This window comes from Siniperca chuatsi, linkage group LG1 (assembly GCF_020085105.1).
Source record: "Siniperca chuatsi isolate FFG_IHB_CAS linkage group LG1, ASM2008510v1, whole genome shotgun sequence".
Lineage (NCBI taxonomy): Eukaryota > Metazoa > Chordata > Actinopteri > Centrarchiformes > Sinipercidae > Siniperca > Siniperca chuatsi.
The window spans coordinates 18,373,072-18,400,545 of NC_058042.1; the positions used below are offsets into that span (position 1 = coordinate 18,373,072).

General features: G+C 39.3%; 1 protein-coding gene across 2 annotated transcripts; it reads left to right on the top strand.

Moving 5' to 3' along the window:
- nedd4a (NEDD4 E3 ubiquitin protein ligase a) lies at positions 1 to 27,102 on the top strand. Of its 2 annotated transcripts, XM_044190412.1 has the most exons (29): positions 1 to 278; positions 1,332 to 1,405; positions 2,582 to 2,660; positions 2,762 to 2,800; positions 3,044 to 3,097; positions 15,550 to 15,600; positions 16,023 to 16,084; positions 16,264 to 16,366; positions 17,081 to 17,244; positions 17,344 to 17,461; positions 18,260 to 18,430; positions 18,608 to 18,691; positions 18,905 to 19,024; positions 19,140 to 19,355; positions 19,636 to 19,713; positions 19,998 to 20,052; positions 20,144 to 20,202; positions 20,362 to 20,427; positions 20,629 to 20,858; positions 21,526 to 21,647; positions 21,814 to 21,884; positions 22,002 to 22,097; positions 22,189 to 22,262; positions 22,364 to 22,424; positions 22,514 to 22,573; positions 22,669 to 22,776; positions 22,899 to 22,995; positions 23,682 to 23,754; positions 24,294 to 27,102. In XM_044190412.1, exons 1-29 carry the CDS (start codon positions 234 to 236, stop codon positions 24,394 to 24,396), a joined length of 2,733 nt encoding a protein of 910 aa, XP_044046347.1. In that variant the 5' UTR covers positions 1 to 233; the 3' UTR covers positions 24,397 to 27,102. The 2 variants fall into 2 exon arrangements, with proteins under 2 accessions (XP_044046347.1, XP_044046337.1); XM_044190402.1 differs by lacking the exons at positions 1 to 278; positions 1,332 to 1,405; positions 2,582 to 2,660; positions 2,762 to 2,800; positions 3,044 to 3,097 and adding an exon at positions 7,955 to 9,479.
- The last annotated feature ends 372 nt before the right edge of the window (positions 27,103 to 27,474 follow it).

The window sequence follows — 27,474 nt, forward strand, 5'->3', positions numbered from 1 at the left end:
GGAGGAAACAGAGGAGGAGGAGGAGGAGGAGGATGGATACATACATACATACATACATACAGTGAGTGACGACGGTGTCACAACTAGCCACTTGGTCAAGTTCACGGTATCGACCAGCGTAAACACAGAGGGCATAACAGAGTAAGTAAGCACCACAGGAGTCTACTGTTGGCCGGACCTCTGTCTTCTTCTTACTGTTGTCGCTCTCTGGGAGGAAGAAGGGCGAGGATATTATGGCTGCACTTTCTCCACAGATCCGAGGACTTCAGACAGATGAGGTAACGTTAAACTAACGCTCATATCGCATTAGCCAGCCGTTAATGAGACCGCTCGTGTGATTACGTCGTTAGCCAGCTGGCTAACTAGTTAACGCTAACTGTTGCTAACTAAACTTGACAAACTGGAACGGGCTGGAAGTTAATTAGCGAGCTAACTAACGCACTAGCTGGTTAACTTGCGATGTTAGGAGTTGTGTGTTAGCTTAAATGTTTTACTTATTGATAGAAAATCGATGTAATTGATCTGCTCTACTTCTCAGCTAACGTTAATGCTATCCGTGACTTCCACATTAGAGAGCCCTAGCTGCTCACTTTTTCAGCCAGGAAACCCAACAGGCTGTTAACGCCTCTCTGTTGGCCAACGGCTATTTCCCGTCCTCAACACACACACACACACACACACACACACACACACACACACACACACACACACACACACACACACACACACACACACACACAAACTGAAACCGATCAACCTCTGAATTATCTTGCTAAAAACTCATGTTGTCAAAGCTCTCAGTCATGTCAGGGCCCTATGGCTGTGTCTTCTACGTTAAGCCAGTGTGATTGATTGCGAAATCTCATGATGATTCACTAACTTCCCAGTAAAAGCATAATTGTGCCCAAGTATTATCAGGATGTTACATCATTCACTGATTGTACTGGGGGTGGACAGCATGCATGTGATAGGGATTCATATCAAAAAGACTATTATTGCTATTATAATTATTATTATTATTATTATGATCTAATACACTAGTATTGATTTCTGTGGTAAACTAACCTGTATATAGCAAACCTGTACATTCCTGTGTGTGTGTGTGTGTGTGTGTTTGTGTGTATCTAGTGAAGCACCTTGCCATAGCAACACAAGACAATAACTATCTACTGGGCTTGCTAACCAGACACTATTATAGTTAGAGTATGGTTCTAGTTTTTAGTTTTAGTTCAGTTTCTAGTTAAGATTTATGTTTTTATTATTTTCTTTTATTCTCTACCTCTTTGAGTGTGTCTTATATAACTCATTAGTGTTTTGTTTTGTTATTTCAGGATGAATCCAGAATCCTCAAAGTGAAAGTCATTGCTGGGATCGGGCTGGCCAAAAAAGATATACTTGGAGCCAGGTAAGTTGTTAATAGTTAGCACTTACTTGTACTTATGAGTATGGCTGCAAATAACTAATGAATGAATCGATTATCAAAAATGTTGCTATTGACAAATCATTGTAGCTCTAAATTAATCTATTGATAACTTTTGAATTAATCGATTAAATGTTTACTCTGTAATATGTCAGTAAATGTCACAATTTCCCAGACCCCAAGATGATGTCTTAAAATTGCTTGTTTTGTTCAAGCAACAGTCCAAAACCCAAACATATTTAATTTACAAGGATATATCAAAGAGAAAAGCAACAAATCCTCACATTTGATAATATGCAACCAGAGATTTTTTTTCTTGATGATTTACTTGAAAAAATTATTGATTATCAAAATGGTCAAATCAATCAAATATATTTTGTAGGTCATGTCATGCTATGTTTTTCATTTTCTGTCAAATCAAAGTCATCACCCTTCCTGTGCATACGTAGTGGCCATTTCCTGTCAGTTTTCTTCATTGTCTTCAGTAAAGCTGAAAATTGCATCCTCTAAACTATTGCAGAGTGACAGGAAGGTGACGTCAGAGCCACCTGTCAGTGAAGCATGAATCAGTTTGTGTTTCATTACTCTGGTTGAGTCCGCCATTCTCTCCAAAATCCCATTAAGACAAAGTAATGTGTTTTGTATTGTTAGCAAGAAAGTTTCTCATTTATAGTCTGAGTGTTTTGGAAAGAGCAGGGGTGTAAAGGTTCAGAATGACATTTTCGGCACAAATGAAATGCACCATCAGTTTCAACAGGAATCTGAATTAAGAGCATTCAGTTAAAAAGTTTTTTGTATGTTTAATCATTCATGCTATAACCAAAATTGCTCTATTAGTATCACTCTAATGTCCAGTCACTTAATACATTACTGATGACACAACATTGCTATGGGCCCAAAGTGGCACTAAGATTGGGTAATGGATAATGCAATGTGATTGACGGTTGTGGTCACAGTGCCTCAAACCATTATAAATTAACAGTTACACTCAACTTTGCGTTGAGCATAGAGCAGCTCAGACCATTATGTTAATGTTTCTCAGGTCTTAGAAATAAAGTAGAGACTCATGGCAGAAGAACTGTACAAACCACTAATACATAAAGAGCAGAAAGTAGATCATAACTGAACCTGAATCTAAATGTGTCTCTCTTTTTCTTGCAGTGATCCATACACAAGACTGTCTCTCTATGACCCTGCCAGTAGAGTAATCACAAGTCTTCAGACTAAAACAATAAAAAAGGTGAGTAAGTGAACATCTACATTTGCATTTACACATTTTATTTGTGTGACTCGTATTTTATTTTGACTTTATTTTTCCTTCCCATCTCATGTTACACGAAGACATTGGACCCAAAATGGAATGAAGAATTGTTTTTCAAAGTAAGTGAAACATAGAATTAATTAACATTAAACATTTTAAAATACATTTATTTACAGTATCTCTTGTGTTGTGGGAATATTTACACTTACATGTATGTGCCAGGAGATCATTTGTGGCATTTTCTTACGGAAAACTAGATACATTTCCTGTATACTTCATCATATTTAACCATGTTGACCATTGGCTCATTGTTGAACTCAGTACTTCAGCGTTTTGACTTTACCATCTACATTATGTTTCAGGTTGATCCCAAGAAGCATCGTCTGCTGTTGGAGGTGTTTGATGAGAACCGTCTGGTAAGTTATTTAGTTAAACCTTTCTGTTTATAATTTCGATTATACTGAAAAATGTCGCTTGTAGCTGGTTGTGTTGGACAAATGTTTCTTTGTAATTGCTCTAGTTCTGTTTTTTTTTTTTTTTTTTTTTCTCTACTTATCTATGAAAGTACATCTTGATGTTCACCGAAAGTAGATGGATTCCAAGTGTGGAAGGCTTGTTCACGTCGGACCTGAAACTAACGATAATTTTCCTTATCAATTGATCTGCCGAATATTTTCTCGATTTCTATTGCTTGTTTTGTCTGACATATTTACCGTCACATTAAACAAAGAAAAGCTGCAAATCCTCACATTTGAGAAGCTAGAAGTTTTGTACAGATAGTGTTCACGTCTGTTTCCTGATGTGAAAAACTAAATATAAGTCTTAACCTTCCACCAAAGCAAATTTTTACCGCACATCTCTTTTGTATATTTAGCACAGAGTACACAAGGAAAACATCCATCCATGCTTAAATCCAGCAATGTTCTGAAACGTTGGATAACCGGCTGTACATGACAGATGTCAGTTTGTTATAATTAATGGGCTTAAAAGCCCTGCACAGGCTTTGTACTGGCTCTGTAGACTGGTCTGAAAAAATCTTTTTCAAAGTATTGGAAATCAATTTTAAGAGCTACTCTGTTATAGAGGGACATGTCGTAATTGTAGTTGTAGTGTTGATAGTTGTAACACACTCAGCATATTGGACACAGCCCAAAGATGTTCAAGCCAAGAAATAGTCTCACAAGGTTTGGATATTTAAAACAGATAGATTAGAGTTTTAAAACAAATATTTTAATATTAAAACATTATCTTTTTGTGTATACTATAACACATGAATGCCAAACAAGGGAATGTGTCATATTTTCCTCCAGTCAGTGCAAGGTTAACTTTGGTTTGTCTGCCTGAAACAGCTGCCCTTAATTTGCCACGACATGTGTGATATTGTTGGAAACTGGGATACCTTGTTAGTCAGAGCTGTAAATTTGGGCAAATCTGGCTACCTTAAGAGCATCCTAACACCTGTCGCTTACAAGTGTGGATGGAGATTGAAAGAGTCTCATATCACATCGAGTGCTGAATATCATGTAGATGATGGAGATATTATGTGCTGTGAAATGTAGCTAAATAGTTTCTCCCAAAAATGCAAAGGGTTGTTGTGTGTAGCAGCAGCTTGGTGAGAACTGATGTTTGTGTTGCTGTGTGATGGTAGATTGAGTAATGTCATAGGAAACTGTAGTGAATATAGATGCCATTGTCTAGTGTCCTCTTATTGATTACACCGATGCACAGCAATGTTAAAGCTTATGAGAGTGCCAGGTTGTAGCATGATATCAGCTGAGCTGCTGACCCAGTTTCATGCTGGTCTGATGCACAGCAGGTCCTGGGACACCTGAGCAGCCAGACCACAGTGACAGCACCACTGGTCTCAAGTCTGAGACTTGCTGCTAACTGTGCTAACTGTGCTATCTGTATGTAAAAACACATTCAAGCAGTTAGCCAACATGAACAAAGAGCCCACTAAATATCAGCTCACTCCTACAGGCATATTGAATGTGTGTACTGACATGTAGTAAATAAATTACATTGTTATCTCTCAGTTAAAGGTGGGGTATGTGATTTTGGAGAAATTCAATACCATGATATAGAGCGAACAACGACACAGCAAGTAATGTAACTAATGTTAGCTAGGTTGTGGGTTAGCAAACTGTCCCTCCAGTTGCTGCTGGAAGCTAACATGCAGAGAGGACGAGACGGTTTCCCAGCGCAGCACAGCAGCTCCAGACAGCGATGCTCACAACTCTCCTGCTACTATAGCTAACAATACAACAACAGCAGATCCTGGCAAACTAGAAAGTAAGATGAATGTCCGCGGGCAAGTCATTTAATGTGACCTGACACAAATCATGGCTGGAATAGTGTTGTGTGGCTCGGTCCGAGCCACTTTGTTTATTTCCTAATTACTGAGCCAAGGCTGTGTACAAACACTGGATTAGCTGACTGTGAGGAGATATTCGCTGAATTTGACAAAAAGACGTGTTTCAGATTAGAATCACATACTCCACCTTTAGCATCTCGGGATAGGTGGGATTTTGACAAGTGGGCAAACTCACTTGGAAGAATTTTTTTTTTTTACAGCTTTTTATATATTGAATACAGTATTAGCAAAGTAACACATTCAGTAGCTAGCGTAGCCTACCCTTACACTCAACATAGTTTTATTTTAATTGATTTATGGCTGCTTATCCACACATATTGTGTGAAGGCATACATGAAACCTTTTTTTTAGATTCCAAAAACTGGTTAACTTGTTTTAGTTAAACTAAAGTAGCTTGTAAACACTCTGTACAAAATTAATTAGCATTTCCCCCCACTCTAATTCCCTTTTTAAGCAATTTTCTACCAAAAAAGTTATAGTATTGGTGTTTTTAGTAGTTGAGATAGTAGTAGTTATTTAAATATATCTTGCAGTTTTCTTACTGAATTGTAGGTATAATGAGTTTACATATGACATGTCTGTACCTGCCCTGTCCTCCCCATGGCATGACGCTGCTTCATCAACATGTCCAAACTGGTAGTCTGATCAGTGAATATAACAAGAAACAGCACACAAGATTCTCAGAATAATCAAGACAGTGCACAGCTATGTGTCAGACAGCTACTTGTAACCATTAAAAGTCCACTATGCACAACATGTCACTTTTCTAAGAGTTTCTGCACAAAACTAACAATGCTGTGCTGAGAAAATAAAATCATGTGGTTGTTTTGTCCCACTCCCTCTCAGCTGTTATATTTCTGATCATTGTAATTATCTTGTGTTTTGTCTCTTTGTCTTTGTAATTCTGTATTCTTCTTATACAGTTATTTGCAGTTTGACATGTTTGCTTAGATTTGATTTTCATCTACAGTCTCACAGCAGGTCACAAAAAAATAAATCAAAACAGTCCACACACACTCCCAAACTTAGCTTTTTCGTCACTCTGTTTGTTTTTGTTTTTTTTGTTTTTTTTTGTAGTTTGGCTGAATGTGTTGTATGTGTCATTATATCTTGCAGTCACATGATAAAGCAAACCTTGGTGTGACTGACTTAAAGCTGCCTTGTCATGCTACAGGTAGATTTCGTAGAAATTTGGAGGGTGTGTCAGCACAGCAGCACTTGTGAATGTGTTTCTGTGTGTGTGTGTGTGTGTGTGTGTGTGTGTGTGTGTCACTGCTGCTTCGACACACACACAATCTAATAAACATACTCATAGTCCACAAGAGTAAAAGTTAAGAGTAAAATACATGAACAGCTAGTTACTTAGAATGTTGCATTAGCACATTAGCTCCAGATAGCTAGTAGTGGCTAGCTTTGTTAGCAGTAAGCTGATCATAGAAAAACGAAATTCTACCAAATAAACAATCACACACATCTATCTATCTGTCTGTCTGTCTGTAATTTTTAGTATGCGATTCCAAACACAGCCTCAGTTTAGCAACTCATTAGCCTAACTCATTACAGCTGCGGCTGCTGATTGACAGAGCCCTCCCCTGTCTCTCATGTCCAGCCTCTACTCTAACCACACCCCACTGACACTCAAAACACATTTTTCAAAAGAGTTTATTAAATATAGCTTGTCCTTCAGTGTTTCTTTTGGGCACAATGTTCATTTTGGTGCCACATTCTTTTGTAAATTACAGGTGGCGTTGCTTTATTATTGGCCTATTACACCATACTGTATGACTTGGCATAAATGTGTTGTGTGTGTCACCAATCTTATCTTATGGCCTACGCACCACCATAAATTAAAACTGCTTTTGGCTGATGAGTGATTAATAGCCAGTCACGAAGTTTACTGGTAGCTTGTCATGTTGGTTTAAAAAATAGGCTATGAGTTCCACTGCAGCAGTGAAGTGCCCTCTGGTGAATCATGTCTTTATCCTGGCTGTATCTCTTACTATTACACTTTATACTGAAACTCTTTTGGATGCAGAGTAATGTCCTGAAATAGGCCAGCTTGACTCACAATAGGCTGCCATTAATAAATACTGTAGGACTGTCAACAGCCATAGAGAAGAAATCAGACCAGCACTGTCTGTTACATGAGGTGTCATATAACGGGTTTCATCTCGCTGTCAAAGCAACCCCAGTTCTTTCTCGTTCTTATCTTCTTGTGTTTTCTGTAGGCAGGCAGATAATATGTCACAGTGTATGTATCTCTACAAAATGTTCTGTTTCTTTGCAAGCAAAAAACATTTTCTAAAATATTTCTTTTGCATTAGTTGTACTTTTGCATGAAATAAGTTTGACTTTTTCAGTTTACAATCACTTTCCTGCATATTTTTACAGGCTATGGTGGTTTTACTGTGTGCTATATGATTTTGCAACCCAGTTCTCAGTTTGATACAGAATTATGTTGAAAGACATTTCCTTTGATTTCCTGTAATTCAATAGCAGTGGGTAAAAATATTTGTGGGGGCACAGAGCAGCAGAAACATTAGAAGCATAGCTGCAGCAGGAAGTCTTGAGTGAGTGGCCTGAGGCAGATGAAACAGTTTACCAGAGCTTCAGTCTAAAATGCAACGAAGAAGTGCTACCATGTTTTAGTTTTTTCCAAAGTGAGGCAGCTGGAAAAGACACGAGGTGTTCGATATTAGTCTGGCTGGAACTCAAGAGGTAGAGTTAACTAGCAGCTATGCTAAGGTTATAAAGCAAGTCAGCAGTGGAAGCTCTGTCCTTTTTTAAGTTTTAGTGTTATATTGTTTTTCCATATAGGGTTTAAGCTCCCTAAAGGGGCTAACCTCTGGGATTGCTCTAGTTTCAAAGGTCGTATGTTTGGGTCATGTCTCCAAACAGAACCACTGACCTCCTCTGACTAAAAGCTGAGATCAGCCTGGAGAGGAATGTAGGTTGTCACCAGAGCTATTTTGGCTATGTACAGCCGCTAATGATTGTGATCACAGAGCAGAGCTCGGAGCAGTTGCTTTGCTTTCCTTTTTTCCTACCAGCAAGTTTGATCATGCAGCTCTCACCGGCACTGCAGGGATTAGAGAGTTAAACGAATGGCAAGTCGGCTGCGCTTGCATTTCGCGTCAAGGAGAAGCAACACTGACCCTCTGTCAGAAAGCCTCAGCAGCCATGGTGAGGAGAGTGGAGTCAGTGTGCCAGCTCGTAGCCCCGCAGAGATTCTGGCGCACAGTTCTGTCCACTTGAAGGTGACTCCTCTGTCACCAGACTATGCTAATTTACAGCGGTACTCTTCAGTATTCATACCCAGGGTTAACACTGGAAGGGGTAATAAGAAGAGCATTCTGCAGATCTTGCTGCAGCCCTGTGGAAAGCTCAGTGGAGAGCTGGATGGCAGTATAGAGGATGGAGACCCGGGGGGCAGTGAAGGAGGAGCAGGTAGTGGCTCTGACGGAGGCTCGTGCAGCAGCAGCATGGCCAGCGATGCTGGGTACTGTAGCAGCAACAGCATCTTTGAGCCAGAGGCTTCAGAAAAGCACAGGACCACCCAGGAGAGGAGTCTACTCTGCCGCAAGTCCAAGGTCCCGCTGAGACGGTGCTCCTCCTTGGTTATATTTTCAAAGAGCCCCTGCAGCACCCCACCTGCTTCCCCAGTCAGTCCAGTGGCTCTCTCACCAGCGAAGGGGTCTCATCAGTCGTCTCTTCAGACATCTGCCACTGAATTCTCACAAGATGATGAGGAAGTGACTTGCAAAGGGTCCACCACCACGGCAGTATGTGGCCATCGTCTCCCAAAAGGAAGCTGTTCAGCCGAGTTCAGGGACACCAAACACATGGTGCAATTTAATATTCCTTTACAGGATGAACCAAAATGCAAAATGGAGGACAGGAGTAAAGTAATGGAACTGTCATCAACTCTAGACAGATCGAATCGTCACTCTAGCAGCGTGCTGCTGCACTTTGCCCACCAGAGACCAATGATACCCGGGAAGGGAGCTGCAACAACGGCTACAGTCAATGTGGGACATCCTGAGGCTCCTAACCCGGCCGCACACTCTGAGGGTGAACATGACCCTCGCAAAAAACTGTATCGTAGTACCTCTGCTTGTTTGTTCTCCTCAACTAAACCATTAGAGAAAAACCAAAAGGTCTGTTCATCAGGAAAAGGCCAGGAAAGGCCTGAGGAAAACCATTGTCATCGCGCAATCCAAAGGAGTTTTTCCCTGGAGGTGCCCTACCCTAACACTGGAATTTCATGTCACGTTTCAAATCCAAAATTCAGTAGCCCTTGCTCTCCACATGTGCACATTCATTTGTCTCCTTGTTGCCCAGCTAAATTGCCTAGCTCTGTTACTGATGTAAACACAAGCCTCAAAGGGAATAATACGCCAAAGAGCCCAGGTCAAAACACCAAGGTGAGTGTTAAGTTTCATAATTGGAATTAAATGTTGCCCCTGACCATCAGGAACGAGCTGTAATGCCTGAAACTTCACAGTGAATTGAGAGGCAAGCAGCTTTCAAATGAGCAATTTGTCAAGATACCTGACACTGTGCAGTCGCCTATAATGTTGTTCAACTGGCTCAAGTAGATTCCATACTGCTTTTGTTTACTGCTCAGCTGATGCCACTTAGACTTGTGCTTTCATATACAGAACAAAATGAAAAATACATTAATGTTCGGCTTATCGTTGCTAAAGGAAGATTTTACATTCAAGAGTTTATTTTTCTGACACTTGTGCAGTACTAGATATTTTTCAATATTGAATATATATTCTGTGATAATGCTGCTCTCCTTCACTGCTATCACCATTCAAATCCTTAAAACTCTGTTAACTCAGCGTCAACCATTGGGCTCACCACAAGCTAGAGCGAAATTCAGTAACCGAGAAAATTGCTACAGCTAAGTCATGCAATTAACAAGCCCAATGTGGACAAACATTCAGAGCTATTCGGTTACATTACAGTAAACACATTTGCATATTGGTTTCCAAGAAAAGAAGGAGAAAGAAAAGTTTCCCATCTTTTATCTTGTGAGTGTGTTCGTTTGTTGGTTTGTGTGAAGACATGTTCAACTTTAGAGTAGTTCTCCATTTTTATTATTCTGTTAGCGCTATGAGTAATCGACTTAAGTATTTACCCAGGCTAATTTTAGTGGTGGGAAACGCAGTGCCCCTTGCTGATATAAATAAAGTGCCTCTGAAATATTCTCCCTGACTCCAGATAGTCTGGTGGTCTGTAGCACTGCCCAGTCCCGTGGATTCAAATTTAACAGCATGATACTAGAGCAGTCATGCCAGCCATCTGTGGACATGGTGTGTGTGTGTGGTGGGGGGTAATGTAATGTAGGCAGGATGGGAGCATGAGCCGTTCCCAGTAAAAGGGTGGTGTGTCCCTTCCCTGTGGGTCCCCCTGCCAGGCAGTGTTTGTGAAGTATCAGGTGTCAGCCTACACCCTGCATTTAGCAGGTTGGCAAGTAAGAAGGTCTCTTCCAGTAATTAGCCAGTCCGTTTACTTTTAAAGATCTAAATTTGCTTTTGTAAATCTAGGTTTAATTTTCTCACTTTGAAATGCCCCTGAAATACCAGTATCAAGTATATTCATTTCACTTGAGCTTTGATGTTCATAGTCCTTCATGCATATTTAGTCTAGTGTCACATCAACAACAACAATGATTCACACTCTGTGAGGTGACACTTATCAAGAAGTATATCATAATTCAAATAACTAGGAAACATATGTAAAAGTACTGAAATATACGTATAATAATCTTAAGAGTTTCTATTACTCCAGAAATGTAAGTATTTTTTTAAAAATGGGCAGTGATTTTACTGACTGAATATGGCTAAATGAGCTTTGTACTCACAAATTACCTTCTTTTTACAGCAGCGATTCAAAAACGATCACCTCATGCCAACAGCCCAACAGCAATATTAAATATCAAATTTAATATGTCTACTACAAAAAAAAACCTAAGAGGAAAAATAAACAGCTATATTTTTTTCAATGTAATAAATTTGTGAGATGACATTTCATATAAAGACTAAATGTGACATAATTTGTTATTTCAGCAGTAGAGAGAGAAACTACTGTGGCTTCAACCAGGTTTACTAAGTATTTTTCAAATACTGCTACAAAAACAAAGAAAAGGCTGATAAACTATATAGTTGAATGTGTCAATTGTGATGCAACTGGTGTTTAGAAACACTCTCATAACTCCATAATGAACAACAGGGTTAATGAACAACAGGGTGTGACCACATTACACAAGGAATGTGAAAAACATGAATTGAGAAATCTCTGCTGTATTTTGAACAATCCCAAGTCATAATTTAATGAAGGCATAATGTTGTTATAGCCGAATGAGCAGACATTCACTTGATAAAGAACCAAGATGTAGTATAAATGGCCCATATTTAACTATACTTCAATTTTCTGGGGACCAAAAAGTTGGACCTACATGCCATTTATTGAATGTCCAGATAGTCTTAGGGTGGGTTCACACCGTCTTGTTTAGTCTGGTTGAACGAAGCCCTGGAGCATTTACCACCTTGGTGCGGTTCATTTGGGTTGGTGTGAGCTCTGGACCCAAACTCTAGTGCGGACCAAGCAACCGCTCTCTGGTCCGCCTCAAAGGGGTGGTCCCAGACCGCTGTCAGGGGAACTCTGGAGCTGTTCATTTCTGGTGTGAACACCATTCGCACCAATCATAGGAAGCTCACCATTGTATGTGTGTGCATTTTATTGGTTAAAAAACATTTCTCTTCCTGTTTTCGTGACTGGTGAACTAGTAGCACGTTTGCTACCAAAAAGACAAAACTTTATGATTTTTGTGGCCCACTTACCTCGCTGGTCCACTTTGCATGGCAAATGCATACAAGTCGTGGCGGGATCTCATCAGAACCAGCCGTCTTCTTTGATTAAGAGCGTCTGATGCCAGAGCATCTCCCTCGAAATGCCTGCATTATTAAATTAATTAATACCCGCTGTCTTACGAGACATTCATATGCGCGGCCCTCTTAGGTCTGCTGATATGCGCTCTAGATCAATTTCAACATGAACAGAACCTGACGGGGTGCCATGATGTACGATATCCAAGTAGAAATTTGGAGGAGTTTGTTGTCTTTTTCCCGCAGACTGTATGTCCAATAATCAAACAACATTTCCACCACATGGCTTTTGTTTGGACTGTTTTGTTCAGCTGCCACAGTGTTTGTGGTTGTGGTGCAGAGTTGCATGTCCTAGTTCAAGTTGATTCCTTCAGAAACGACGAGAAATCACTCACCCATTATGAAAACTTTTAGGCTTTAACTGTTTAAAAACTGGAATATAGCCAGCAACCAGGAAAAATATGGGCTCTCTCTTCCTTTTTAGATGTAAAATAAATATGTTTTGATTATACATTATACATCAGCATAACAAATGAATAGTGCAGGCCGTCAGAGTTGATGTTACTGCCTCCTGCAGTGAGAGGAAATGGTTTCAGGTGTAGAAAACAAGGCCGTCTCAAATTGTTTTACAGCTTCAACGTTAACTTTGTCACGATAATGAAGCATACTCGCTGCAACTCTGGCAATCTCATGAGTCGGCCTTTATTTGCTCCCAGAGTGTCTCTGCCAAAATATAACTCGTTTCAACTTATTTTATGGAATTGTTACTCAGATGTGTACGTACGTTCCTGATCAGGACAGCTCCTCATCAGACACTTTGTTTGCCTGCTCCAATAACTTAGCTGGGTGGCTCTTCAGAAGTTTAGGTTTCACAAGCTGCTCTCCACCTGTTAAAAGTAGTTTGTCGTTGCAGAGCTAAGATGGATATCACTGAGCCTGCTCTACAGATACCAAAACATGTGTCTGTAGCTGCTTGCCACAACCTCATGCAGTATGTGGTCAGCACTGCTTTATGCCGCATGATAAACAGTTGCATTTAGTGTTACATGAATCTTCAGGGATGTTCTGAATGGACATTTATCCATCTTTTTTATCTTTGGCAGTCTTATCATGTGTCCAAAGCATACACTTCCTCTTTTTGAAGCTTGGCCTCACGTCACTGTTTCTCTTGATAAAAAACTGTGTTTGTGTATTCTGTTTGGTACTGATATAGAAACGCCCTACTTGACTTTTAAAACCAGCATGGACAGTCATTGCTATTAGCCTGTAATTGTTTACACATTACTCTTTATGAAATACTGAGCTGAGTTTTAATTTGACAGAGGGACCAGTTGTCCAGTTAGTCTGAGATTGTTTGCATAGTTCAGTTTCTCAACATCTGAGCAGACTGTTAAAAGTTATGAAGGGCAGAGTATATTGATAAATATTGTTGTGCAAAGGTTTCTAAGAGCAACAGAAGTAGTGGGTGACATGCTAATATACTGTGGTTTTAATGGAAGTGGAGTTTAGATTAAGGTAAATCTGATCAGTGCCGACAACTGATCTGAATGTGACACTATGATATTGTCCTTCTAGATGTGTGTGTGTGTGTGTGTGTGTGTGTGTGTGTTGTTTTTTTTTTTTTTTTTTAAAGCATCAGCCAGCCCTCAACTTTGCATTTAGGCCAATGTAGACAGGAGGCTTTTTCATTTCTTTACATTTTAAAAACTCTTAATTTTCCTCTCTACTCACCACCCACAACTGTAAATAGTGCATGACCATGTTCTATATGAAACCACACTACTGTGTATACTGTATACACTCACATATTCTAGTACATCTCCAGTACACTGGCTATTGTAGGGGCCATACATAAACAATACCAAAATGTTCTGACTTTCTTAATTTCCCGTGTACTGTGGTGTGTAAATAAGTATAACCAACATTAATCAACACTGAGAACTGATTCCTCCTTAAAGGGACAGTTCACCCCAAAATCAAAAATACATATTTTTCCTCTTACCTGTAGTACTATTTATCCATCTAGACTGTTTTGGTGTGAGTTGCATTGTTTTTGAGATATCTGCCGTAGAGATGTCTGCATTTTTTTTAATATAATGGGATTATATAGCACTTTGCTGAAAGCGCCCAAAAAATACATTTGAAAAACTCAACAGCAATGTCTCATGATCCTGTTACTCAAGATAATTGTAATGATAATAAATATGCTTGATTTACTAGAGCGTACTGAAGATTAAATGTATAATCTATTACTATTTTGATAATTGATCAATCGTTAAGTTATTTTTCAATCGAAATTGAGAAACATTTTTTCCAGTTTCTCAGATGAGAGCATTTGCTGCCTTTCTTTTCCTCACTTGATAGGAAACTGAATGTTTTTAGGTTTTGGACTGTTTCAACAAAATAAGCAATTTAATGACTCACTTAGGGCTTTGGGAAATTGCATTTTTCTGACATTGTATAGATCAAATTAAACGATTAATTATTAATCAATAATTAAAATAATTGTTAGCTGCAGCCCTACACTTGTGATTTCCATTTTAGCTGGCAGTCTTTATCCAGCGTGACTAACAGTAAGTGCTGCCACTGAGTACAATTTAATTCCTTGATCAACAAAATTGCAAACAATCTGTAGTATAACTTGTGTGTCTTGATTTGTTGACTTGTGTCTTATCAGGCATCCATCAGTGAAATAAACCATAGTTACCTTTATTTGCAACTGTGCTCATCAAACCAGTTGTGAATAAAAGCTGGACCCACCATTGTGGTTAAAATTGAAACTCATATAGGGTCAATATTCTTATGGGTTTTAAGAATGTAATGGTTGTTCAGACTGACCATTTCTGGTGTACATGTAGTCTTTCTTGGCTGCACTATTAGAAGTGCAAGGGCAGGACGAAGGAGGCCTCCATCTATATTTGTTCATGTAAACACTCTATACCGCTGTTGGACAGTTTGACCTGCTGCGGGTGTTAATTTGGTCACAAAGCTGACTCCCACAGTGTGTGTGTGTGTGTGTGTGTGTGTGTGTGTGTTTGCCTTCAACCTTCTGCCTTGTACCTTTTAAGACTGTAACAGCAGCAGTAAACATGCAGTAAATGTGTGAAGCGCTCAAAGAAAAGACAGTTTATCTGACAAATGCTACATTGTTTTGGACCCAGTCTCTCTAGCAATAACACAGTGCAGCCATTCATTGTGGGCTGATAAACACACTGCTATCTAGACTACATACTAAATCTGTACGGAAATAGATCAAGTCAAATGACTCTCATTGTTTCAAGTAGGAAAATAGTGCAGTGTTTGTGCTGAGGAAGAGAGATATTTTCTGTTTAATCTAATGATTGGAGATAGTTTGTTTGAGGAACTGGCTTGTGAAGAAATTGACAAATTCCACAAGAAAAAAAGCTTTGTCTTGATATGATAGAAGTATGATAAAATACATACTGCATGTTCCTATGGGGATATTACAGTGGTTCTCGTTACACCAAAGACAGCTGAGTAACAGAACGTGTCTAGGCCAGTCCTCTGTGTGTAGGAGGAGATAATATTGTCATGATCCTGACATCTGTGTGTGACTCCCTCTCTCTTTCCCTGTCAGACACGTGATGACTTTTTGGGACAGGTGGACGTCCCCTTAAATCAGATACCGGTGAGTGTTGCAGCAAATACTTCTTCTTTGTACATTGATGTCTGTGACTTGTTTAAGTTCACATAAGTTGAATGTATTTTGTTTTTACTGTAGCTTTTACTGTGCGTGCTCTCGACCTCTGTCTCAACCATGTCACCATGTAAACACCCTTATTCTGCAGTGTCTGTTCCACATCATTGTCTACAGTTTTGGAAACTGTAGACTGATTGTCTGTCATGTTTATGTTACGTTCCTGCTTTGTTTCATTATAAATACAACACCCATAAATTAGCCCTCATGGTCCAATGACACCATCATTTCATGTAATGATATCTTTAAATATACTGTGTTATGATACAGTGTCAGGCAGTAGATTTATTCATGCGGCTGTAAAAGTGTTTGGAGAATTAAATATTTCCTTTTTATCGCTTTGTTTTTCTCAGACAGAAAATCCTAATACAGAAAGGCCATACACATTCAAGGATTTTCTGCTTCACCCACGAAGGTTGGCATGATTTCATGGTTTTTTAATCTTTGGTCTTTCCCTGTTTTACATTCCATTTTTACATATGTTTATTTGCAGGAGAAATGACAGGCCACAGTTCATACTGTATTTTTTAAACACTCCTGACAACATTTATTTCTCCCTTGTTCAAAAAAATAATTATTTTGTTTGTAACGCAGCCACAAGTCCAGAGTCAAAGGTCACCTGCGTCTCAAAATGACCTACCTGCCCAAAAACTCAGGTTCAGAGGAGGAAACAGCAGATCAGACTGAGGACACAGATGTAAGTTTGCAACAAGATGTCTCCCATGAGTGTGCCTATGCAATGATATTGTTTGTTTTGTTTTGGGTTTTTTACTTGCACATTTCTTTCCTCTATCGAATCAGTTACACCATAAAGGTAGAATGATTGTGTATCATCTTGCATCATCGCACATGGAAATCATTCTGACTGGATCTTGAATATCTCCACAAAACTCCATTCAACTTACAAAGCTAAAAAATACACAATATATAAATCAATTTATACAATTCATTTCTTAAGAGAACTACTTAGAAAAACATTTTATTTCATGCTTATTAAACTGCGACCTTGGGCTTTTTGGATGACAAAAGTCACATTGAAAAGCCAAGTGTAACCTTGGCATTGTCACTTGTTTTCAACATAGAGAACAGTTTAAACAATCAAAGGTCATAGCAGTAATAGGTGTTCTTTACAGCATGGATCGTCTCCTTAATGTAAGTCTTGTCTATAACACGAAGTCCATGAGTCCAGCTTATATTTGTCCAACTGTGTGTCCATGGTCTTACTAAATATGCTGATGAATTCCTCAAAATAATTTTAAGCCATCTTAGAGCTCTCATCCTCATCGTAGCCAGTGAATTTTCTTCTAGTTGCCAGTCTTATTCTGGTGTGTGCAACTCAACAGCTGGCAACAAGATATTGTCTCCATCCTGCTTGTGCTGCCTTTTAAAACTTTTTGTTTATGTTGTGCAGCCTGGTTGGGAGTTTCTGGAGGCTCAGGACATGTCAGGTCCCAGACAAAGCCAGCTGCTGCCAGCTCTGCCCCCTGGCTGGGAGGAGCGGCAGGACAACCTGGGAAGAACCTACTTTGTCAATCATGAGAGCAGAACCACACAGTGGCAACGACCCACAATGCAGTAAGACTGCTCCGCTCTCTCCAACACAGTTACATCGCTTTCCCTGTTGGTGCGGTAGTGATAGTGATGTGTGTGTGTCCGTCCGTCCATCCTAAACAGGGACAGTGGTGTGGAGATGCAAAGAACACAGAACAATAATATGGATGTGGAGCATGCTTTCAATACACGCAGACAGATCTCAGACCACGACGAAAACAGCACACGAGAATCTCCTGAGGTACTTTTCAAACTTTTTTTAAACAAATTTGTATTTGTTTTAAGGTGTCCTGCTTGTCTTGCGTTACTGTCTTCGGTTCAGACCTGCCTGCATTTTTCCATTCTGTTTAGGAGAACAGATAATGAGTTTTAAAATAATTTACTTTCAGAGAAACAAAACAGAACATTTTTAAATCCCAGCATGCCTAGTTAAGAGTTTGCAAATGACAACAAGCTCTTAACTCTATGGAGCTTTTTAGTGTCTTTCATTTTTGTAATTTTTCAGCCCACAACATTACTGTCTTGGTTAAATCTCACCATTCTCATAGCGTCTCTTTTGGCTGCAGCAGGCAGCTGTTTTCAGTGAAAAAACGCAGTGTACACTGACCTGCTCAGCACCAAACAGCAGACAGACACAGTTAGCAACTAGCTGGTGAACATAGTAGAACATTTAGCAGCTAAAGAGCCAGATATTTCCCTCAGGAGTTGGTGGAGACAAAACGGAGCTACAAGAGAGAGAGATTGAATATTGGACATAAATCGTGCTAATTAATGCTAATGAATGGTGTGAGATGGACATGAAGGATGAGAGACGTCAGTTCTGAAAGCAATTTACATGTTGATGCCAGGTGTTGCAGTGGTGGTTGTAGCAGTGTAATTCTGGCTTTTCCTCTGAGGGATTTGGCATAAACACTTGAGGACTTGACTACTTTCATTTACTCTACACAAACTGAATACTTTGGCAGAGCTGTTGTTGTTGGACCTTGGCTCAGTCCTATACAGTGTGATCTTGATGAGTCTCTTCTGTCTCATCTTCTAGAGCTGGGAGATCATTACAGAGGACGAGTCCACCTTGTACCACAGCGGTAACCAGCAGCTCGGATCACCTCCCCCCTGCATGCCTGTGCCGGAGTTCCACTCGGTCAGCGACGAGCTGAGAAACATTCATCTTTCAGGGGCCACAGCTGGCGAGCTGCGCACCTCTCAGACAGTGAGTCATTTTCTGTTCAGCATAAGGTTCTGGTTACCGAAAGTCAGAGGAAGAGAGACTCCTAATGAGATTAATAGGAACCACCAGCTTTCAGTGAGAGAGGAAGAGAGGTGGAAAAAATAAACACATTAACGGCCTAGTGATCATTGTCTTTGACATCCTTTCCCTCTCATGCAGGATCACACTAGTAATTCAAGCCATTCCAGTCTTAGAGGAAGTGCCCGGACTTCAACGGGAGAGGAACATCCTGTTAATCCTGTGGTGAGTATTTCACTCCTGTTGAAGTCATCAGAATGTTGCTGTATGAGTGTTCAGACGTCAGTGTTCAATAATCGTCACGGCTTCTGTCAGTTCATGTGGTGTGGAAGTTAGGAAATAGTTTAAGTGAGGTTATATATTTCTTTGTTGGTATTGTGTTTCTCAGTGAGCTTGAAGTTGTCAGTATTGATCACTATATTAAATGTCTTTCAATAGCTGCTTCCAACCTCAGCTGGGCTGCCTGCAGGCTGGGAGGAGAAGCGAGACAGTAAAGGAAGACGCTACTATGTCAACCACAACAGCCGAACCACTTCGTGGACACGACCCCTTGTTCAGGTACAAAGGGAACTTTGCATTTTACTGTCCAATGTGCTCAGTATGGATTTGAAATCAAGCGAAAGTCATTTGTTTAACACCAGTACCTCTCCATATTATATTGTTTGCTGGACAGAAAACCTCAGAAGCAGCAGCAGCACCGAGTGGTTCAGGTTTACCCCAGAGCCCCCCTCCGTCCCAACCGCCTGTCCCCCCTGAGGAGTCTCCTCAGCACACCCCAAGCCCCGAGGCCACATATGAATCTGGCTTCCTGCCGGCTGGTTGGGAGGTTCGCAGTGCTCCCAGTGGAAGACCCTTTTTCATCGACCACAACACAAAGACTACTACCTGGGTAAGAAAGCAGCAGACTTCATGCGCTTTTCTTTTAATTAGAAGTGGCAACCACCCACTTGGGGGATGCAGTTTATTTTAATTGCCACTAGGTGGCTCCAAGAAACCTAATTGAATAGAAATACAAAGCCAATATTTTATTTCCACAACAAGAAAGGGTTTTCTTATGTATGCCATGCTGACAACAGAGTTCTTACCAGTCAGTAGTATCTCCAACACCATTTCTTGTGTAAGCATTTTCTGTTGACTGAAACGCACCGTGTTTGTTTTCCTCTGAACAGGAAGATCCCAGGCTAAAGATTCCTGTGCACATGAGGAGGAGAGCCTCACTTGACCCATCTGATCTCGGCCCTCTGCCAGTAAGATAATCCGTTGTAGAAAATCAGTTACAAATCAATTAAAAGGCATTTCATCAGGCAAAAATCATTTATGGAGGGACGACCCAATAGCCAAATGGTTAGAGCGCATAGCATTGGTCGCAAATGCCCTGAGCAGTGGTCCCCTTCGATTCCCTGCTGGCTGGACCGTTTGCTGCATGTCATTCCCCTACTCTCTGTTGTAATATGTAATCAAAGCTGATAGTGCTGTCTGTTGTATTTAATAGGCTAAATCCAACTTATTAAATAACTTTCTTCCTTTTTAGCCTGGTTGGGAAGAGAGGGTCCACACTGATGGGAGGATATTCTACATAGATCACAGTGCGTATGACATTCAATACTAAAAATACATCTTCGACTAAATGATGATATTCATAATAATGAATGACCTCTGATGTATTATATTTCATAGACACCAGGACCACACAATGGGATGATCCCAGATTACAGAACTCAGCTATAACTGGACCAGTGAGTATAAATTGTATTTGACAGATTGTTCTTCAGTAACATAATATCAGTTCTCTATTCATAGCTTACAGGTTTCCTGTAACTAACCTCTGTCACAGTGTGGGTGATAAGGTTAAGGTTGATTTGTTGTCACTGAACACTGTCCTTCGTTGATTATAGGCAGTGCCTTATTCCAGAGATTATAAACAGAAGTATGACTACTTCCGGAAGAAGCTGAAGAAACCGGTGAGTGTCCTCAAGGAGCAGCTGTAACTGAGATTGTTTACCTTGGAAATACTTGATAAAACAATTCTAATGAGGACTGGCGTTGTCTTTACCTCTGATATCAGTTTCCCACTCTCACTTTCACATATGCGGTATTTATTTAACCTGTAGATGATCATAAACTTTCTTCTCAATGAATGAACTCAATGCATTTCTATGCAGGCTGACATCCCAAACCGTTTTGAGATGAAGCTGAGACGAAATGCAATGCTGGAGGACTCATACAGACGCATCCTCTCAGTTAAGAGGGCAGACCTGCTGAAGGCACGACTGTGGGTGGAGTTTGAGGGAGAAAAGGGACTGGACTATGGTGGCGTGGCCAGGGAATGGTTCTTCCTCATGTCCAAGGAGATGTTCAACCCGTACTACGGACTGTTCGAGTATTCTGCCACGTGAGTCCAAACACTGTCTCTTTTTATACTTTGTCTAATGGTCTTATACATCATTAAGGTGTGTTTAGATGAATACAGACATCCAAAACAGTCTTGTATTGCACAGCCCTTTCACATTTAGAGGAACATGTACCAGTGCTCTGATTTATATTAAGGAACAGTAAATGAAAGACATCCAGGACTCCTATACAGGTCTGGAAAAGTCTATAGAAACATGCAAAAAAACTAACTCAGAGACATACACGTAATGTATCACTGCTCATTTTGTGCAGTCACAGACTCTGTGTGTGATTTTTGTTGCTGGGAAGATACATTTATGTTTACACAGTGTTACCACATTAAGATTAAAATTGCTCATCGTCTTTCACTGTCAAAATCTACAAATGTGGTCTGGAAAACTGTAATTGTGAAATGGAAAATTAGTTGGGATCAAGTTCTCCATGGAGCAGTTTATGTGCCCTTTACATAACTTGGGATGAGCATCAATGAAAATACAAACTTCAAGTCAAAATTCCTGTAAAATCACAGAATTGTATTTATAACAGTGGCAATATAAAAATACACATAAAAGAGCTTTAATTACATTGGGGCAGGAAGCAGGACAGCTGACTTAGGAAAATATTTGTTCTTTGAAGTTCCTCTTCATGTTTTGTGATTTGTCTTCCAGGGACAACTACACGCTGCAGATTAACCCCAACTCGGGTTTATGTAATGAGGACCACCTGACCTACTTCAAGTTCATCGGCCGCGTGGCGGGCATGGCTGTGTATCATGGCAAACTGCTCGATGGTGAGTGCCACCTGATTGTATGCCGCTGTCGTTTTCATTTAATTTTTAAAAATGTAGTTCAAACGTTTTCAAAGGATAACCAACAACAGCAGTGGGAAGGTCAAAGGGATTAGAGCAAGTTGTATGATTTTATAGATCCTTACATTATTATTTGTGTTCTTCAAAGCTTTCTTCATCCGGCCTTTCTACAAGATGATGCTGCAGAAGCCGATCACTCTCCAGGATATGGAGTCTGTTGTGAGTGTCACATTTTTCCACTGCAAATAATTAAGTGAACACCTTGAATGAGGATCTTCAAATCACACATAATCTGGAAGACTTTAATGTTGTTAAGTGTTTTTGTTGTCTTTTCAGGACAGTGAATATTTCAACTCATTGATGTGGATTTTGAAGAACGACCCAACGGACTTGGATTTGAGGTTCACCATTGACGAAGAGCTGTTTGGACAGGTTTGTTCAACATGATGCCTTAACAACTTTCAATTTGTTATAACTGGTTTTCTGTGTGATTTACATGACTTATCCTATTCTTCCTGTTCAGACTCACCAGCATGAACTCAAGCCAGGCGGCACCGAGATTGTGGTCACTAATGACAACAAGAAGGAATACATCCAGTAAGCAACAGAGCTCCTCGCTTAAGGAAAAAACACTTTTCATCATCTTCGAAGTGTTGAAATGATGGTTTGATGCTAATCTGCTGTTTTGTGTTTGACAGTCTGGTGATGCAGTGGAGGTTTGTGAACAGGATACAAAAGCAGATGACTGCCTTTAAAGAGGTTACAATTTATTTGCAAACTTTTTTTGTAACATAGCAGACACCATTAAACAGTAAGAATAAAAATCAAGTCATATTTCTGTGTTTTAGGGATTCTTTGAGTTGATACCACAAGATCTGATCAAGATCTTTGATGAGAATGAGCTCGAGGTGAGTTATCAGTCCGTCCGATGTGCTGAAATTAACCAGATTCATTTCAGAAAGATGAATAACGGTGTGTCTACCTGCTCTCTTGTCCTCCACAGCTGCTCATGTGTGGTCTTGGAGATGTGGATGTGAATGACTGGAGAGAGAACACCAAGTACAAGAACAGTTACTGCTCCAACCACGTCGTTATCCAGTGGTTTTGGAAAGTAAGACAACTTTCCATGCCGGCAGCCAACAAGCTGAGCTGTGGACATTTTCAGAGTTTTTTCTCCCTTAAGAAGAGCTTTGTATTAGTTATTTATTTGTATATCTGTTTGTGTTGTTATAGACGGTGCTGTTGATGGATGCAGAAAAGCGAATCCGGCTCTTACAGTTTGTGACGGGAACATCAAGGGTCCCAATGAATGGCTTTGCTGAACTCTATGGTGAGATAACATGCAGTGGTTTTTATTACTACCGACTGAGTTGTTGCGCTGAGTAAGTGGTTTCTTGTTAAAAATACATATTTTTCCTCTTACCTGTTGTGCTATTTATCCATGCCGAGTTTTGGAGCTATCTGCCGTAGAGACGTCTGCATATTTTTTTAATATAATAGAACTAAATGGCACTCGGCTTGTGGTGTTTAAAAATGCCACAAAAATAAATTTGAAAAACTCAACAGCAATGTCTCTTTCCAGAAATCATGACCCGGTTACTCACGATAATCCACAACCTTGTTGTGAGCAGTTTTATGTGGGAACTATCAGTAGAAAGAAAATAGTTCTTACATGAAACTACTCACAATCTAGATGGATAAATAGCACTACAGGCAAGAGGAAAAATATGTATTTTTGATTTTGGGGTGAACTGTCCCTTTTAAATGTCTGTTTTAGTATTAATGATCCACTTTTCTATCCACTTATCCACTCAGTACAAATAATTACTTTGATCTTGCGTGCAAATGAGTGACTGTCTTTGCCTCATCGTCCACCGTGCATCACATCTTTTCCCTCTATGTTCTTCAATTCACAGGTGGCTTGAACTTTTTTCTTTTCTTTTTTTTTTGTTTCTTGTAAATGAATTCCAGTTAAAATCATGTGTTTATCTGACATTTCATGGTTTTATTTTCCAGGGTCTAACGGGCCACAGCTGTTCACCATCGAGCAATGGGGAACACGTGATAAACTTCCCCGAGCCCACACATGGTGAGCACTTTAACGAAAAAAATTACAACAATGTTTAGAAATGTACTCGACCATTTTCAAATTTACTGAAAGTCTGTGCCGACATTTAAAACGGCTAAATTTTTTTTGCTTTAGCCGTTACTGCTTACATTGTTTTCTGCTGAACATTCACAAATATTATCATTTTACTGTAATGTGGTTTGGATGTATGGTGCCCCCACTGTCTCTCAAGATTACATTTTTTTTTATCTTGTGTGCACAAGATCCATATCTTGATTAGTAATCAAGATAGTACATTGTGCTTTGCTTCCTTGATCTTAGCTTACACTTTTGTAGCTGTGATAATGAATGAATGACCAATAATAAAAAAGGACTAGTACAAAATAATATCTAATTGAACAAAGTGGCTTGAAGCCCCACCAGTGGCTGGATACAGTCAGAGCTCTCACTCTGCCGTTTGAGAGTTGATTCCTGCAAATGCTAAAATATTTTTAATGACTCATGCTTGGATGTGATTTTTACCTTCATTCCTTCATTGTCTTTACTTTCACCTCCTAAAGCTTCAACCGACTGGACCTTCCTCCTTATGAGTCTTTTGAGGAGCTGAGGGAGAAACTTCATATCGCCATCGAGAATGCACAAGGCTTCGACGGGGTGGATTAGTGCTGCTGCTGTAAATGAGCTGAACTGACATTACTGCCATCAGAGTAAAGCCAGGCATGAGAGACACAAGCTGTGTGTCAGACTCGGGTCTTAACCTGCCAGCTGTGTGACAGATGAAGGACAGTCACACAACCTTCACTTTGATCCTCTGTTGAGGCGCACGCAGAGAAAGGACATTAAATCTTGAGTGACGGAGGTATTTAATCGCTCCGCGTGTTCTAAAGTTTACAAATCAGGTTTTCTTATTATTGGATTCTTTACTGTAAGTCGCTCAAAGGTGTATTCACTCTTATTTGTTCTGCTAGAATGCTTAAATATTTAAAGAACTTGATTCTGTGAAATGACAATGTTACAGAGATTAATGTGAATGCAAAGCTATATAATGTATAACAAAAGAATCTAACTAAACATTAGTTTCATTTGGGATGAATTGCCTCAGAAAAACGTTATGCTCCGATTCTCACATCAGGTACTTGTGAGATTTTTGTCTTCACATTGTAGTTGGTGGGAAATTAGTGTAGTTATGTTGCTCCTCTTTGGACATCCCTTAAAGGTCCAATGTGTAACATTTAGGAGGAGGTCTTGGCAGAAATGGAATATAATATTTATAAGTATGTTTTCATTAGTGTATAATCACCTGAAAATAAGAATCGTTGTGTTTTCATTACTTTAGAATAAGCTGTTTTATCTACAGAGGGAGCGGGTCCCCTTCCACAGAGGCCGCCATGTTGCACCACCATGTTTCTACAGTAGCCCAGAACGGACAAACCGAACGCTGGCTCTAGAGAGGGCCGTTAGCGTTTTTCGCGAGATTCGTGGCCACTGTAGATTCTCCTACACACTTGGAAGGGGAGGGTGAGGCGAGCGATATTCAAATGGTTGCAAACTGCAATTTCACCGCTAGATGTCACTAAATCCTACACACTGGACTTTTAACTTGTCCCTTCAACACATGTTCATGCTTGAAAGAGTGGACCATAGGATAGCATCAACTCTTGACATTTGAATGGGAAAAAAATAGAAATCAACCCATGTCTCCTGTCTAATACCATTTACCGCCAAAGTAAGTCCAAAAAACATGACATTGGCCAAACTGGAACAACATTACAGGAAAATTGTCATCCAGATGTTTTAAAATTAAAAGATGAAGGCAACAATGTGTAAGAAGTTTATTCCAGATGTATATGAAGTTTTAAATGGCAAAACCTGAATGATAAATTGGCATTCAACCTAAATAAAACAGATGTGAAGATAATTTCTCTCCATTTTTCCTATCATTTAAATTCTCTACATAATTATACATTTTTCATTCCATCATACTGGATACACTGATGCAAATCCCACATATATGCACTACAGAAGCATTTGTAGCAGGAAATCTGCAAGTTATACACAAGTTTGAGCGACTAAACTTAAAGCAAGTGTAATACCAGGACCAGTAACAGGCTAAACTAATTATACTGTAGTTTGTATCTGTGTAGGCCACAGATCCAAAGAAGTGACTACATGCAGTGTTAGATTGTGCTGAAATACTATGCATAATTGTACATATTGACATGAGATAATTGAATATCACTTGGCTTTTGAGTTTTTCAGTTATTACATAAATATACTGTACAAACAGATATAACTTTGCCTTCTACAAAATGATGAAGCACTTATTAAGACTGTTAAAAGTCACTCAAATGGTCAAATAATGGTTATTGGTGCACCTCTAAATTACACATCCTCACACTCAAGTTCAACACTGACTCTTGTAAATGTATATACACATTATATCTCCTGGCCAGTAGCTTAAAGAAACATTATCCGACACACTGACCTTATCATACACTTTGCATACAGTATGTTAAATACTATGTTTTGTTGCCTATTGTCAATGAGTGATATCATTTTGTTTTCTTCTACTCATCATGGGTGTTTAATTGCAGCACAGTGCTCTATTTTTAAGAGTACAACTTTAAAAATTGTTTTGTTGGTTGTCAAAATGTGTACAGATTATTGTCTGTTTTCAAAAATGTGTAATCACTTGTAATACCTTTGTAGGAAAGTAACTGGACTTAAGCAGTAGTTTTAACATTTTCTGAATGGTAAAACATGTGTTTACACTACCTGCCATGTTTACAGGTCGTTGATAAAGGAAGATATCGTGGGCTGGTTCTTGTCTCTGACAACACAATTTTATACTTATGCTTTTATAAAGTGAAGCACTTTGTTAATATCGATGAGTCTTACTTCTGAACTGTTTGAATCTTGGCCAATCTGTCACCTGCAGATCGCTTAAATCGCTCTTTAAGGAAATGATCCTATGCTTCAAGTGCACATGTGTATAAATGTTTACATGTGAACATTGCTGAAAATAAGCACATTCTCTTCTTTCACTTGTGTTTAAGATTAAATACACAGGCCTTCATTTGTAATGTAGAATTTGATTGTTTATTGATGTTTTAATCTCTAAATGGAAGTACTGTTATACATGTATTGTTGTCTACTGAAGAATAATGAATAGATCAACACTTAATTTCTGATATATCAAATTTTGTTATTATAGAATTTAATTGTAACACCTATAAGTGCATTACAACAACCACATGCATGCAACACATACAACAGTTTAAAGGGTGGGATGAACTGTAGCTGTTAAATCCCAATTAATTACCAAATTAAATATAAATATATTTGAAAAATAAAGAAGTATAAAAACAATTATCCAGTGTCTTCGTGTCTAGCTTTCCCACATATTCAGCAGTTGTAGTGTCCAGGTTTTTTTCTGATGTGCATTTGTTTATTCATTATCATTATTATTATTGCAGTTTTTCTCCATTGATCATTTCTGCCAACTGTATTCAAAGACAAATGCATTCACTTAACTTTTAATGATTTCTGGTTCTTTTCACACAGTTCTCAGTAACACTTTAACTCCCCATATATAGTATTTATACACAGAATATAAACACTGAGTAAATGTAAGTAGATTTAAGTGTTTACTAATGTATTGGTCAGCAACTGTAACTCCTGGGCGCCCATAAGTGGAACCTGGTGTATAAACAGATAATGATAATGACAATATAGTGAAAT